General features: G+C 41.0%; 1 protein-coding gene across 1 annotated transcript in view; it reads right to left on the bottom strand.

Annotated features, from left to right (window-relative positions):
• The window catches only part of PHF2 (PHD finger protein 2), a 186,295-nt gene that overhangs the window by 55,353 nt on the left and 114,628 nt on the right, over window positions 1-16,314 (bottom strand). The window contains exons 3-5 of the mRNA XM_056804794.1: window positions 10,653-10,767; window positions 5,336-5,496; window positions 2,129-2,270 (exon numbers count right to left, since the gene is read on the bottom strand). Coding sequence (XP_056660772.1) covers window positions 2,129-2,270; window positions 5,336-5,496; window positions 10,653-10,767 — 418 coding nt within the window. The remainder of the gene's footprint in view (window positions 1-2,128; window positions 2,271-5,335; window positions 5,497-10,652; window positions 10,768-16,314) is intronic.

The raw sequence follows: 16,314 nt of genomic DNA on the forward strand, positions 1-16,314 counted from the left end.
ACAGGGTAAGTCTGAGCCCCCCAACTAATGAACAACCTCCCAAGGATGGTGAATAGGAAAAGGATCAGAGAACATTGGAGTGAAATCATCTAATCCAAATGCTTTATTTTAAAGAAGAGAAGACTGAGGGCCAGAGAGGGGGAGACCCAACAACTCAAGATCAGTCCATAAGCAGATCCCAGGTCTCCTGTCTCCCCTCTGGATCAAATACCCTTTCCCCAGTACTATGTTGTTGTCCATCCTCTGCTCCTCCTGTCTTCCCCACAAGACTGGCACACAGCGGTTGTGGTCCTTTGTGATCCTGTATAGGGTTTTTCTGGCAGTACTAGAGTGGTTTGCCATGTCCTTCTCTGATGGATTAAGGCAAAAAGAGGATGTCACTTACCTGGGGTTACACAGACAGGAAGTGTCTAAGACTGGATTTGAACTCTACGCTCAAGAGATCTTTCCACTGAGGCTCCTAGCTGCCTCCTGGGCACACAGTGGGCACTTGATAAATAATTGCTGATAGACTGTTTGTGATGTGAAGATATTTGCATTGTATAACATCAAAATTTAAGCAAAACTTTGAACCACGCCAGAGCTACCTTTCCATTTAAATAGGGTGTTTTTAACCATATTCATGTCATGTAACTCAGAATAAACATTTTTAAATGCAGTAAGATAAACTTAAATAATGGGATTACAAAGGAAAGCAACTACATTGAAACAAAGAAATAATTTGTTTTACCATCCAAGTTAACAGATCACCCTACCCCATAAAATCTACCAATAAACATAGACCTCAGATTAAGAAGTCCTGATTTAAATCAATCTGCTTCTCTAACTTCTACCAATTTATTTTTGTTCTACTCTCTAGATTGGTCTAATCTATTTAAAATTGTAACTAGCCAAAAAAAAAAAAACCTGTAATTAGTAAAAAATTAAATTTGTTAATCTAGTTAAAATGCCAATTTTCTTGGAAGGGGAAACATATGAAGTTGTTATCATTCATGGATAGCTTAGTGTAAAACAATTTAGTAGAATCTAATAAAGAGCAGTTCTTATATGGGGGAGGAAAAGAAAGGTCCCTAGAACAGGGAACTTCTACAGGAGCCTTAGCCTAAGGGCAGAGTGGGAGATTCTGGGTAGAAGAGGGAAGCATATGTCCTGGGGAACTTTCTGGGCTATGGTGATACAATGGAATAGCAAGGGAAGGTTATATAGTGGTGCCAAGGACAAATCTGGGCAGTTTCACAATTTTGCCATTCTGGCCAGGAGAAAACAGAGTCCCATCCACCTCTCTATGCACTATTGAATAGCCTACATCACAAAATCAAGATAACACGGCCATCCACCATGAGACTACTGTTTCAAGCTGAAGCAGCAGCCTCGAGAATTTGAAAGTTCTCAATAAAGACTCACAGAGTTAAAAGGACCATTTGAGGTTTTACCGTCCAGCTGGTACCCAAATAGAAATTACCTCTAATGCCAAAAACAAGTCATTCAGTCTCTGTTTGAAGGCCTACAATGAGGAACCCCCTCCCACCTGAAGCAGACTTAAATCTTAGGGAGTTTTCTCTTAGGTCAAGCCAAAATTTCCCTGTTTAAAACTCCCTCCCCTGCTCCCAATTCTGATTTCTAGAGGCAAGCATTCACACATGTCTGCTGGTCATGGCCTGTCTCCAAGAGGGAAAAGGTATGAAAAGGTAACAAAGAGGAATGAATTTTCCAGACCACTGAGAACATGGGATGATAGATGGAGCAAGAATTTAGAGGTCATCTACTCCAGCACCCTCATTTTACAGAGAAAGAATGACGGATCAAAGAGGTTAATTGTCTTGCTAATAAATGTCACGCAGATAATAAGTGTCTAAGACAGGACCTGAACCCAGTCAGGTGGTCCTGAATTCGAGTCCAGCATTGTGTCCTCTCTGTCAGCTGTCACTCTCATCTCACCCAAAAAGTCTCAGGTGTTTGAGATAACCAAGAACCAAGAACAAGAAATTAGTCATTTCTAAGCTCTGGGGAAACAATTCCCCGAAAACCAGCATCGATCAGCTCCTCATAAACAGGGAGCCACAGCCCCAGAGGGGACAGAGATGTTGCAAGTTTCTCTATAATGGTTCTCTGGGCAAGGCTGGCTCACCTGGTGTCCGAAAATTCCAGGTTAGTGACGTTGAGGACCCGTTTCCGGTTGGTGCTGTAGTAGTAATCCACAAACTCCTTCAGTTTCATCTTGCAGTCTTTCTGTTTGGTGACATCAGTCACATCCACACTCCTCTCCGGGCCTAAGGAGTTTAAGCAAGAGACAGATGAGCCCCACATCTCTGACATCAGGAGCCTGGAGTCCTCACGATTGGCCAGAGCATCTGTGAATTTCACAGGGGGATGAGACCACTGGAAGGGACCATCTAGACTGACCTATGCCCAAAGGAAAACCTACTCTTCCTCTTACCCCCCACTGTTGTCACCCAGCTGCTTTAGACGAAGATGTGCTCATACCTTAAGTGGCTACCAACAAATAAGGGACAAATGTGGGCCCACTAGTGCATGAGAAAGGGAAGAATGAGACTTTGGCTATCTGATAGGATTCCAGGCCTCTGTAATCTCATTCTAGTCTCAGTCCACTTTATAAAATAAGATAAAGACCCAGGGTGCAGCTTAGTTTTATTCATCATTTTCTCTATTGGAGTAGAAGCTCCTCACAGGTAGGGAATGTCTTTCACTTTACTCATGTTTGTATTCCCATACTTAGCACAGTAGGCACTTCATTTTGATCAGTTATTATTGGGGACTAGAGTTATGCCTTAATGGCATCCCACTGAACTAGAGAGGAAATTGGTATTTGCTCCATTCTTTCTTTAGCAACCTCCTTCCCAACCACACTGCCACATACACCAGAGATCCGACCCTAAAGAAATTCTGCCCAGGGATCTTATTCTCCTGATTGGTGAATGCCCTTTGGACCATTTCTCCAGAAAAACCCTAGTCATGTTTCATTTCCTCCCTCTTCTCCAACCACTTTCTCCCAGTCTTCTCATTAACCAAGTGAAAACTCTCCACACAGTTGAGGAAGCATAAACCACGATCAAATCGACCTGGGCATTATTTTATGAGTGTCATTCTGCTCACTTATGGTCCTATTCACCATCCTTTTAATTTCTTGGACCAAAGTGCCCCTCCCTGGCTACCACTTCTATATGTAAGTTGTCTCCAACTTTGCCCTCAAGGGCAAGAACAGTCTTTGCTTTTGTATTTATAACTCAACACTTTGCACAATACTTGACACCCACTAAGCACCTAATAAATACTTTTTCATCTATCCATTATCCATCTATTCCATCTATCCATCATTCATTCATCTGTCCACTCACCCATCCATCCATTCATCCATTCATTCATTTAGAAGGGCCTGCAAAGTCAAATGTGTAGAAAATGAAACATCGAAAATAGTGTATGAGGGGGAGCACTGTGGGATCAGCAAGGAAAAGTATGGAGGAGTCAGGTGGGGAAGGGCTTTAAATATCAGAGAAATTGGCATTTTATCCTCATTGGACCCACAGAAGTATTTCTGCTCCTACTGAAAAGATGTACAGGTAATATGACAATGTATGCACCAGAAATTTTAGGAATTCAAGTGGTCATATCTATCTTGGGAACATTCTAAAATCTGAGCTGTGCTTTGAAGATAGTTTTGGCTGACTTGTTCTCAGAATGAGGATAGAATCTGGAAGGCTCACATGCTATACCAGGGGCTCCTAACCTAAGATCCATGGGAAAATTTCAGAGGTATCTATGAACTTGGATGGTTTTAGAAAAGAAGGAAGAAAAGAAGGAAGAAAAGAAGGAAGGAAGGAAGGAAGGAAGGAAGGAAGGAAGGAAGGAAGGAAGGAAGGAAGGAAGGAAGGAAGGAAGGAAGGAAGGAAGGAAGGAAGGAAGGAAGGAAGGAAGGAAGGAAGGAAGGAAGGAAGGAAGGAAGGAAGGAAGGAAGGAGACCTTTGAAAACCTTTCATCAATGAAAATCTGAAGGGATTCCTTCCCTTCCTTCCCTTGATTCCTTGAAAACAAGGAAATTAAGAATGAAATAAAAAGAAAAAAGGCAGTTTTGTTACCATTGTAATAAACTGTCACTAAAAATTATAAAACATACTAGAAGTTCACAGTTTTCTATACAATCTCCTTTTCCTATTATATACTGAAATATTCATGTTCTTATGTTTATTAAGTTCATAATAAAATTTATTTTATGTATAAAGAAGTTTGTCAAATTGAACCATATTTTTAATGAGACTAGATAAAATAAGCAATTCTATAATAAATTACTTCATAAGTGAAAAAAATGTTTTCATAAGTGAAAATGACAATGTCTTTTCCCCTCTTTCTAGCTGTTTTTTCATTCACTCTGTGTTCTAGCCATACTCACCTCGGTGCTCTTCCCCATACACAACATTCCACTTGCCCAGGTGCCTTTGCACTCTTCATGCCTGGCATGCTCTCCCTCTTCAGCCCAGGGCTTGTCATCCCTCATTCCCTTTGAGACCCAGCTCCAGTGCTACCTCCTATGAAGGTATTTCCTGATATAGCCCCCTCCCCTCAGTTATCATTCCTTCAGAATTCCTATTTACTTTTTTTATACATTGTGTATCACTTATCTACGCACACTCTCTCCATCCCTGGATGGACCCCAGAGGAACATATAAGCTCACTGACAGCAGGGACTATTTCCTTCCCATTTTTCCATCTGAAAAGACAAGTACATAACATAGGACATAGCATGGAGGACTGAATGTATGAGTTTCAGGCAATTCCATGATAAACTTTTTCACCCACCATTTCCTTGGGGATACACAGTCCTAGAGAGTCCTATAGAGCACTGAAAGGTAAAGCTACTTCCCTAGGCTTACACAGTATGTATCAAAGTCAGGTCTTGAACCCAGATCTTCCTGGCTTGGAAGCCAGCTCTCTCTCTCTCTCTCTGCCTCTCTCACTCTCTGTGTGTCTGTGTGTGTATGTCTCTCTCTGTCTGTGTGTGTGTGTGTGTCTGTCTCTGTCTGTGTATCTCTGTCTCTCTCTGTCTGTCTATCTGTCTCTGTCTGTGTGTCTCTGTCTCTCTCTGTTTCTGTCTGTCTCTCTGTCTCTGTCTGTCTGTCTGTCTGTCTGTCTCTCTCTCTCTCTCTCTCTCCTACAACAGGCTCCTAGAGGTGCTGAATAAAGGCTTAGACATATCTCATCCTCCTGAAACATTCCTTTCCCTAAATCAAGCATGTGGTTTGGAGTATGGATCTTCCTCAATCCAGCAGGCAGGTCCCCCCTGGCTAAGCAGCCTCCCAGCACCAACGGACTCGGTACCTACCCACATAGTTCTCAACATCACTAACGTAGAACGTTGGGGCTGGGACGGCCAGCCCTAAGCCATCCTTCTTGGGGACCAGGATGGGCTCTGTGAAGCCACGATCCTCCAGGTAGTCCAGGGTCAGCTGGCTGCCAGGGACTTTGACCACAACATCATCCGCACTGAAACAGGAAAGAGAAACACCAGGCTTAGCAGAGAAACAACCCCACTCGTTCCCAAAGTCCCTCTCAGGCTGACCAGGGGCTCTCTTTGGCTGCAGAGCAAACCGTAAATAGCCAGGACCAAACCTCTAGAATTCCTCAAGAGAAAAGAACAGTTTATCCATTCGTAGCATCCTCAGGTCAGTCATGTTGAGGATTATTGTTCCCATTTTACATAGGAGATGTCCATACATCATACATTACATAGATGTCCAGAAACTTAAGTTCACTGCTCTATATTCTAAGTGTTGGAGTCAAGATTCAAAGCTAGGTGTCCTGATGCCACATCATCACCACACACCATTTTTCTTTCTTTTTTTTTTTAAATCACATTTACCTTCTGTCTTGCAATTAATACTGTGTATTGGTTTCAAAGCAGAAGAGTGGTAAGGGCTAGGCAATGGGGTTCAAGTGACTTGCCCAGGGTCACACGGCTGGGAAGTGTCTGAGGCCAGATTTGAACCAGGACCTCCCATGGCACTTAATCCACTGAGCTACCCAGCTGCCACACACACACCATTTTTCTGAGGACTTAACCATACCAACGATATACAGGTCACAATGGCAGGGTTAAGACTAGAACTCATCTTGCAGCTCCAAGCCCAGACCTCTTTCTCCTACAACCAAAGCTTCTTTAACCTTTTTTTGTGTGTCATGACCCCCTTTGCCAGTTAGGTAAAATCTATAGACTCTTTCTCTGAACGGACTTGTTAAATACATAAAATAAATGTTGGGTTACAAAGGAAATCTATTCTACTGGGATACAGTTATAAAAGAAAAAGACTGTAAAGCCCCAAAATCCAGGTAAAGAACCCCACAGGCTGCCTCTCCTCACTGTCTTGGAGAGGTGCTAAGACCAATGAGATGTGATGCCTAGAAAGGACCAGAATTTAAATCTGAGTCATTAAGCTTTCAGTTGTGGCTCTTTCCCAGGGCCCAGAGCTTGATGACTTCCTTGGCCCCTTCCTGCTCAAAGATGCTGAGTTATTTCACAAAAAATGAAATAAAACTTAGGAAATTGATACTTTTTTGAGAAAAGAGAAAGGTAAGCAGTTCTAGAGTACTGTTACTCAGAAAATGCCTTTTCCTTCCATCAGCCAGGCACTTCTCTGGGGGAATGCTGCTCATCTCCATCACCACAAGGAAACCTTCCTCTGTCCCCAGCCCACCGGCAGGGACTTTTGGAGCCAAAGAACAAGCAGGAGGCTTTCAGGCTCCCCTACTCGGGGCCAGGTTCTAGGTGATGACCAAAGACACCAAACAAAGCAAGAACTGAACTTTCCACTTCCCCAGGGCAGAGGAGACTCCTGCTACCCCAGTGTTCGCTCCTGGGGTCCAGAATGCGTGTCTGGGAAAGGGCCAGTGGTGACTAATCCTCTCCTGCCCTCTACCGTGCATTCCCGAAACTACAGAGAACCAGGGGAAGGCGTCTCATGATGCTCAGCCAGAAGGGGCCTCCCGGGCTGCCTAATCCAACTCCCTCTTCAGAGAAGGAGGAGGAGGAGGAGGAAGAAGAGGAAGAGGAGGAGGAGAACGGATCTGCAAAGGTCACAAAAGGAAGAAGCATCGGAGGCAGGATTTGAATGCAAGTGACTGCAGAGCCACCATTCTTTCCAATATAGTGTCTAAATGGAGAGAGATGAACCACAGGGATAACGTCCTACATCCCACCAATAACCCTGCAACAGTCAGCCACTATGGTTCCAGAGATCACAGATTTATAATATTTGGAGGGAGCATTCCATGTGGTTTAGTTCAATCTCTCCCTTCCATTCTTAGGAAGAGGAACTGAAGCCAAATGGATCCAAGTGACTTGGCCAAGGTCAAAGGATATTAAGTGGTGATGCTAGGATTTCAGCACAGGATCTCCAGCCCCATCTCCCACGCTCTTTCCACTATGACACACTTACTCTCATTGGGCCAAGTGGGAAGGGGAGTCGGACCCTGCCTTTTGGCCGAAAGCTTAGAAATGGATCCATCTCTAATGTTTTCTCAGGAAAGATTCCAGGAAGGGGGCCGTGAGGTTCCCCTTAGGATAAGCTGCCTTGGCAAGAGAAGAGAGCCAGGAAAGGGTTGTGTTGCCTGACCAGTTCCCAAGGCTTGCAGGGTCTCCCTCTATCAAAGGGTATAATATTTGTAGAGTACTTAGTCTTGTGTAGAACATAGGGGTAGTTCATAAACTCTGGTTTCCTTTCCCCTACACAGTAAGAGAAGGATCTTAGAGATCATCTAGCCAAGAAGTTCTTAACTCAACATCCTTTAACTTGGAAATTGTAATAGTTGGATAACTCTATTTCAGCATAATGAATATTTTTATTTATTTAAAGAATAATTTAATTAATATGTTAATTTATATTGCTAAATATATCAATGAATATAAGTGTTAATTTAGTTAATATTTTATTTCAATCAATAAATATTATGTTAATAAATATAATAAAAATCAATTAAATAAATTTTATTTCTATGTGTAAATATTAATAAATGTTTGTTTAATTTTATTTCTATTAATAAATATAACAAATATCCATTTAATTAATATTTTTATTTATATTGACAAACATTAACTTACTTTTCTTGGTCAATAAATATTATATTAATAAATATAATAAATGTCAATTTAATATTTTATTTCTATCCATAAATATTATAGTAACAAATATATTTCATTTCTATCCATAAATATTATAGTAATAAATATGATTAATAAATATATAATTATTTTATTTCTAATATACTTATTTTTTTAATTCAAGAATATTATTTTAAGAAGGTTTTGCTAAACTTGTCCAAGAGGTCCATGACAAAAAAAAAGAGGCTAGGAACCTTTGATTTAGTCCAGTGCTCCCATTTTATGGGAGGAAACTGAGGCTCACAAAGATTAAGTGACTTGCTAAAGATCACACATGATAACTGGAAGATCAATAGAGAAGGGGAAGATAGGAGAGAAAATAAATGCAAGTTAATGGAAAATTCTAAAGAACATTGGATTTGCAGACAAAATACCTGTAGGACAGTCTTGGATCTGCTCTTTATTGACCAAGTGACCTTGTACAAATAATTTCCCTTCTCTAGGGAAGTTTACTCCTCAATAAAATGAGAACAGTTGGTCTACATGATTTCAAGGTCCCTTTCCTAGCCTTGATCACGTATCATTTCACCAATCAGTCTGAGCAGTACAGTCCCTGCAGGCTTATTCCTACCCACTCATCCTCAGCTCTCTCCCAGGTTTCCCTTTTTTATGTCAGTGGAGACAAGTGCCATTCCAAGTATGGGCATTCCAAGCAGCAGCTACTTCAAGTGCTGAGCACCTTTTAAAACTCTGACAGGATGGAGGATAGCTGGGTCGCTCAGTGGTTTGAAAATCAGGCCTAGAGATGGGAGGTCCTGGGTTCAAATCTGGCCTCAGACACTTCCCAGCTGTGTGACCCTGGGCAAGTCACTTGAACCCCATTGCCTAGCCCTTACCGCTCTTCTGTCTTAGAACCAATACCCAGTATTGATTCCAAGATGGAAGGTAAAGGTGATTAAAAAAAAAAAACTCTGATAGGACAGCAGGTGTTAAGGGAACTATCATTAACTATACCATCCTTCATAATATTTTATAGATACATAATATTTATATATTTTGTATCATATATTTATATTATATACAATATTGTATACTTGTATTTTATTTCTATTTATGTATAATTTGTCTATTTTAATATATTTATATATAATATTTACATTATATTTATATATATATATATATTACATATATATATATATATATATATATATAAGGCTACAATGATCTCTGTCACTGTTGATCCACTGAACAGCACTCAGATGGGCTCTGATTGAGGCACACTGACTGCAAAATGCCTGATAGAGATTCAAAGTCCTCTTACAGGCCTCCAGGGTAAGAGCAGGCTCTCCTTACACCTCCAATTCCTTCCCTATCCAATTCTTTGAAGCCATTCAGAAGAGAAACATCCTTATTCTCCACATTCTCTAGTGATGCACAGGCACTAACTCCCCATTGCTAGGAAACCATCCAGATTTGGCAGTTTCAATCAGAAAATTTTTCCATAATATGTTTTAAGAAATAATACATGTATAACCCAGTGGAATTGCTTGTCAACTTCAGGGGGGGAGGGAAGAGGAGAGGGAGACACCATGAATCGTGTAACCTTGGAAAACCAGTAAATTTGTTACTGGAATAAAATAAAGAAAAAAATGTTTAAAGGAAAGAAAGAAAGAAAATGTTTCCATGTCCTGCTGTAGAGAGATCCAGAGAGGAAGTCTTCATATGGGGCTTAAATGTCGTTAATATTCCACATGTAGGATTCTTTCCCAGGCCCACCTGTCTCCATACCCCTCTACAAACATCCAGATTCCAATTTTCTTCTTGGAAGCAGCCATGTTTTCTTAATCATAGAATCACAGACCTATCAATATGAGGGATTGTGAGAGGACATCCTGTTGAGCTTCCTTCCTTTTGGAAAGTGGAGTCTTGTTCTAGTTCTTAAGCAATCAAAGAGATTAAATGATATACCCAAGGTTGCACAGCTACATTGGGAATGGAATTAACTATTCTTTAAACTAACCTGTTTATAGCTAGACCTGCCCATATTAAGCACAGGATTGTTGCTTCATAGGATTTAAAACTGGGAAAAACTTTAGCGATCACAGAAGCATAGATTTTTAGAGCTGGAAGAGATTGGATTGGTTTTCAAGGCCAACCTCTTAACTTTACAAATGAGGAAACTGAGGCACAGAGAGGTGGTTCGGTGACTTGTCCAGGGTCACATAGTTATTAAGCATCTGAGGAAGGGATGTGAACCCAAATCTTTCTGACTACAAGTCCAACACACTAACCATTTTACACACTGCCTCTAGTATTCACTCTCTCGTCCTACAAAGGAGGAAACTGGCAATGATAAAACATTTCTGTTCATCAATCTAGATGCCACTAAACTCATAAACTCCTCTGAGAAGATTTGTGCCCTTCATTCCATAATTCTCACTTGAGAAGAAATGGCAGCTTTGTTCTCCAGACCCTCCATCCAGAGCCTTACTATGAAGACAACCGTGGTCTCACAGCCCCCTCCCTCCTTGGCCCATGCACTCACCTGGGAAAGGTCCGGCTCCTTAGCTCTTTGATGAACACTTGACTCCCATTCTGGACTGGTTTGACATCTGTCGTCTGTCCTGTGTCATGTTTGTGCCAATTTCTTTTTTTTTTCACTGGAAAAGAGAGGAGATATGGTCAGATGGATGGATGGATGGATAGATGGATAGATAGATAGATAGATAGATAGATAGATAGATAGATAGATAGATAGATAGATAGACAGACAGACAGATGGATATAGATGGATGGATGGATGGATGGATGGTTGTATAATGGATGGATGGAGAGATGGATAATGGATGGATGGAGAGATGGATAGATGGATGGATGGATGGATGGATGGATGGATGGATGGATGGTCAGATGGATGGATGGATAGATGGATAGCTAGATGATGGATGGATGGATAGATGAATGGACCAGACAGACAGATGAATAAATATAGACATCTGCTTTAGCATTCATGGTAAACAATGATGAGAGGATTATGGACTTAGTGCTGGAAAGAGTCTCAAGAGACTGTATATTTCAGGAGTATCAAATTCAAATAGGAACAGGAGTTGCTAAAACATATATAAGAATCCTTGCAAGGCAATAGGACACCACATATCAACATTTATGTTCTATTTTAGCTTTTGAGCCACTCAATGGCACAGTGGATAATGCTTCAGCTATTGAGTCAGGAAAACTCATCTACTTGAGTTCAAATCTGGCCTCAGATAATGTGTGACTCTGTACAAGTCACTTAACCCTGTTTTCCTCAGTTTTCTCATCTATCAAATAATCTGGAGAAGGAAATGGCAAATCACTCCAGTATTTTTGCCAAGAGAACCACAAATGGGATTACAGAGAGTCAGACACAACTGAAACAACTGAACAACAGCAATTTTTGTTAAATATTTCCCAATTACATTTTAATCTAGTACTTGGGAATATAGCTATTTGTCTGACATCTCTGACCTAGTCAAAGTCCATCATTTTACAGATGAGGAAATTGTGGTCCACAGAAATCACAGGGACTTGTCCAAAGTCATACAAATACTAGCTTATCAGAGGTGAGATGAGAACAAGGCCTCTTGATTCCAGAGGTGGTCCACTTTCAAGCTTTCCATCATCTAGCAAGAAGAGGAACTCCTTTCCCACAGGGCAGCATAGGAGCATATAAGAAGCATTCTTTGGTGCTATTTTTTTAAACCCTCACCTTCCATCTTGGAATCAATAATGTGGATTGGTTCCAAGGCAGAAGAGAGGTAAAGGCTAGGCAATGGGGGTCAAGTGACTTGCCTAGGGTCACACAGCTGGGAAGTGTCTGAAGCCAGATTTGAACCTAGGACCTCCTGTCTCTAGGTCTGGCTCTCAATCCACTGAGCTACCCAGCTGCCCCCTGGTGCTACTTTTAATTTGGAAACAAAATCTGGAGGATACAGGATGGGTGATGTATATACATGTAGGACTTTCCAGTGGTTTTAGGGGACCACAAGGAAATGGCTCGTTCTAATTCTAAACCACAAAACAACATGAATTTTAAGGAGTCAGAGAGTAGATATTAGATATTCTTATTAGGGGTAGAAAAATGAATTCTCTAAGCCACATATGAATGCATGGAAATCTTTCATTAGGTCATGACAGTATAACCCCTAAACTTCAGATTCAGATGTTAGCTGAATATTTTAAAAAGAAAAAAAAGAGAAAAAACCCCAACTCCCAACAAGGAATGAATCCTGGGATGTGCAGGTTGTAGGAATGAACTAAGGATAATCTTTCCACAATCCACACCAATTACTAGCCAGACTTCTATTCCAACATTACCAGTTCACATTTACAATTTTGACTTGGGCAATTTGAGAGTTACTGTTCTCAAGTAATGCTGTGAGGTTAAGGTAGTTGAGGTATTACTAATCTCTTTTATGAGATTCCAGAAAAATCAGTAATGGCATACATTTCCCAGCAAAAATATTAAGCCAATGCCTAGAATTGACGTTGACACATAGAAGATGCTTAGAAACTGATTGTTGATTGACTGACTGATTTATTGATTGTCAAAACACAAAAGTTTTGAAAAGGATGGCTCTGGAGGGCTAGGACTCGGAATAGGGAGTTCATGGTTCCTAAGGGATCTGAAAGGCTCAAAGAATTGCAAAGATTAAGCTGAGAGAATAGCAGACTGAGGGGTGATGTAATAATTGCTTTCAGAATACTGAAAGTTATTACATAGAAGATGGTAACCAACTGTGCTCTATATCCATTGCGGGAAAAACAAGAGAAATCCTGACAGTAAAGACATTAACAGAGAACATTGGGAACATTAATCTAATTTCTTCCCCTGGAGATATTCAAAATTAGGGTAGATAACAATCCAAAATTGTTTCTGTTCAATCCTGCCGGAGGCAGGGGAATGACCAAGAGAATGGCCTTTTTCAGGACCTTCCCCCTCCCTCTCCCTCATCCTTAAGCTTCCATCTCTGTGCCCTGGCCACTCAGCATACTTCATCTTGCCCACCATGTTGTAATCCTGCAAAGAATGAAGCCTTCTCCACCACTCTCTCCACCCTTCAGAGTTCTGTGACAGCTGCCCTCAAAAGCTAAGCGGGCTAAGATGGTAATTATTAGCACAGACTTCCCAGAAGAGGGCCCCAAAACAAGCACAAAGAAATATTCTGAACGTCTACAGAAAAAACTTCTGTTCACAGAATCCCAACATCTCAGAGCTGGAAAGGATCTTGGAGACCCCAGGGCAACCCTCACCTGACGACTTCCTTCTTTAATATCCTTAGAAAGTGGTCATCCAGCTTGCTCTAGGCAGCCAGATATCATAATGGTGCTAGGCTTGGAGTCAGGAAGATTTGAGTTCAAATCCTGCCTTAGACACTCATTGTGTGATGTTTGGCAAGTCATTTCATCTCTGCCTTCCTTGGTTTCCTCATGCATAAAATGGGGTTAAAACTAGCATCTACCTCTCAAGGTTGTTTTAAAAAGAAGATGAGATAACTGCAAAGTGTTGAAAATACTTTATAAATGCAAGCTGTATCATCATCATCATCATCATCGTGAAAGTCTTCTAGTGAGGAGAAAGCCATTATTAAGGCAGTCCATTCCACTTTTGGGTAACTCTAATTGTTTGGAAGTTTTTCATTACCCTGAAATGGACCTTTCTCTGATTCTCCCCTCCCAACAATTCTAGCTCTTCTCTCTGGGACCAAACAAAACGAGTATAAAATTATGGTGACTATTCTTTGGGCTCCTTCCATTTGCCCACCAATATACACACATCTTTTTCTACTGAAAGTTAAGAACCAGGAATGTGTAAATCTTGAAATCTCTCAGACTTGTGAATGTTAAAAATTTCCCCATGGGGAATTCTTAATTGGAACAAATTCCCTACTGAGAAACATTCCCCATTTTGATGTGAGAACTCGCCAGGATCAGAAGTGGGAGGACCTCTATTCCAACCGTACTTAAGACTGCTTTAGGGAAGAAAACTCCTTGCTATGGGAGGACCCCTACTCTACCTGTACTTAAGACTGCTTTAGGAGAGAAAACTTCTTGCTAAACAATGAAAGTACTTGGACCCATGCTTATAATAACGCAAGGAGTTCTTTGAGCCAGGCCTGTTTTTAGAATTGATACAATGGGATGCTAGGTACCTAAAAGGGTCAGGCAAGTTTTCTCTTGATGAGATTAGTTGACTCAGCTCTGTTTTCTCTCGTTCAGACTTACTGAGGAGATTGGTCAACTTAGCAGGAATTCAGATGGGCAGTCCTTTGGAAAGCGTCTACAGTGATTGGTAGATGTAGGGACTTAGGGGAGGTGACATGGGAGAAAAACCCCTATATAAGAAAAAACAGAATCTCTTGAGGAGAGATATCCTTTTGGAGGATCTCTGATGAGGATCGCTTGGGAAGAATCTCTTGAGAGGCTCTGGAGAAGGGAAGCTCTTGGAGGACAATCTCTAAGGAGATCTCGCTGGAGCTCCTCTGAGGGGACTCTGTCCCTCTGGAGGCTCTGGAGAGAGGCCCTTTGGAACAGTCTCTGGCTGGAAGGCTCTCTGGTGAAGTCAGCTGAGATGGAGCTGGCCTGGTGTCACAAGGGAGACCTTGTAGTGAGTGTTAAAAGACTGACTGACTGATTCTCTCAAGACTCAGGTCTAGGCCATATTGGCTTGAGGCCCTTCATAATTATTCCTTTCCTATTCTTTCTCTCTTTCTCTGATTCCTCATTATATTATCAATTTAAAATCTCTATAAAACCCAGTTGACTTGGGTATTTGAATAATTGGGAATATTTCCCTGGTGACCACCTTATATTTGATTTAAAAACCAAGATACTGTAGTGAAACATTTTCTGCAGTCAAATTTACTCACCCTCTCTTATATCTATCACAATTTATATCTTCCACTATTTTAATCACTACAGTTTAAGACCTCAATCATTTTAAATCTCACAAATGTCTATTACAATGATGTCCTAGCAAGGAGGTCAGGTGTGCACAAGAACCAAAAATGACCATCCAGTTTAGAAGAGAAAAAGTTTAACTAGCAGAGGTAAAGGGCTCATTAGCACCTGTCCGATTTAGGATAACCATTAGAGGATGACACCAGAGTCGGAGGATCAAGTCTCCTCTCTGGGCGGACGGACGTTTGTAACCCAAAACCAACTGGCTGGCTGGCGATGCAGCTGTTGCAGTGTTTTCTGTGGTCCCTGGTTACAGGTGACCCTGGGGCTAACAGACGACAAATATTATCTCTATGGTAAACCTCTTCAAGGAATTGCTCAAAAGGCATGGTTTATAGAAATGGGCTCATCAGGGAGTCTTTCTTGTTCTCTAAGATATTTTTTTAAAAAGCTTAGAGAATGGAGTGATGGAGAACAAGGGAAGCTGGGTACTCAGATTGATTCCCACTTCTATGGCATGCCTTGGCTTGCTCTAATCAAGTCTTACTCAATAATTTCATCTTTTATAATGGCCTGAGCCCTAGCCCAAGGTTCAGGACCCAATGCTTCCATTCCAGGCAAAGGGCAACAAAACCAAATCTCAATATCCATCATGGCTAGCTAGAAGTTCAAAGAAGGCTTCATATGCCTTGAAATAAAGAGAAAATATTAATAGATGGGGGAAGAGAGGAAATCTGTTCCAAACATTGGAGATGGTCAACATCAATCTGCACATGGGAATGGAGGGTAGGTTGGAAGGAGGTAGAAAATAAGACCAGGTGGTTTTATTAGAATGTGGAAGAAATGAAAGGGAGTAGTGGGAAATAATTCTGGAAAGAAATACTGAAGCCAGATTAGCAGATTATGCTACAGTAAGTAATTTGTATTTATGATCAAAGATCAAGTCTTGTAACCATTAAAGGTTTTAGGATATGGGAGTAACATGATGAAACCAATGTATCAGAATTCTTATAGCAGCAAAGGCATGAAATATAGATCAGAAATATGTCAGTCAATAGTCAATAAGCATTTGTAAGTGCTTACTATGTACCAGGCATTCTGCTAAGCACTGGGGATGTAAAAAAGAGGCAAGACAGTTCCTGCTCTCCAGGAGCTCGAAGTTTAATGGCAGAGACAAGCAAACAACTATGTATAAATAAGACATAGACTGGAAAATTGGAAGAAGAAATTGGCAGGATCTAAAAATCCTTCTTTTTGAAGATGGGATT

This window comes from Monodelphis domestica, chromosome 7 (assembly GCF_027887165.1).
Source record: "Monodelphis domestica isolate mMonDom1 chromosome 7, mMonDom1.pri, whole genome shotgun sequence".
NCBI lineage: Eukaryota > Metazoa > Chordata > Mammalia > Didelphimorphia > Didelphidae > Monodelphis > Monodelphis domestica.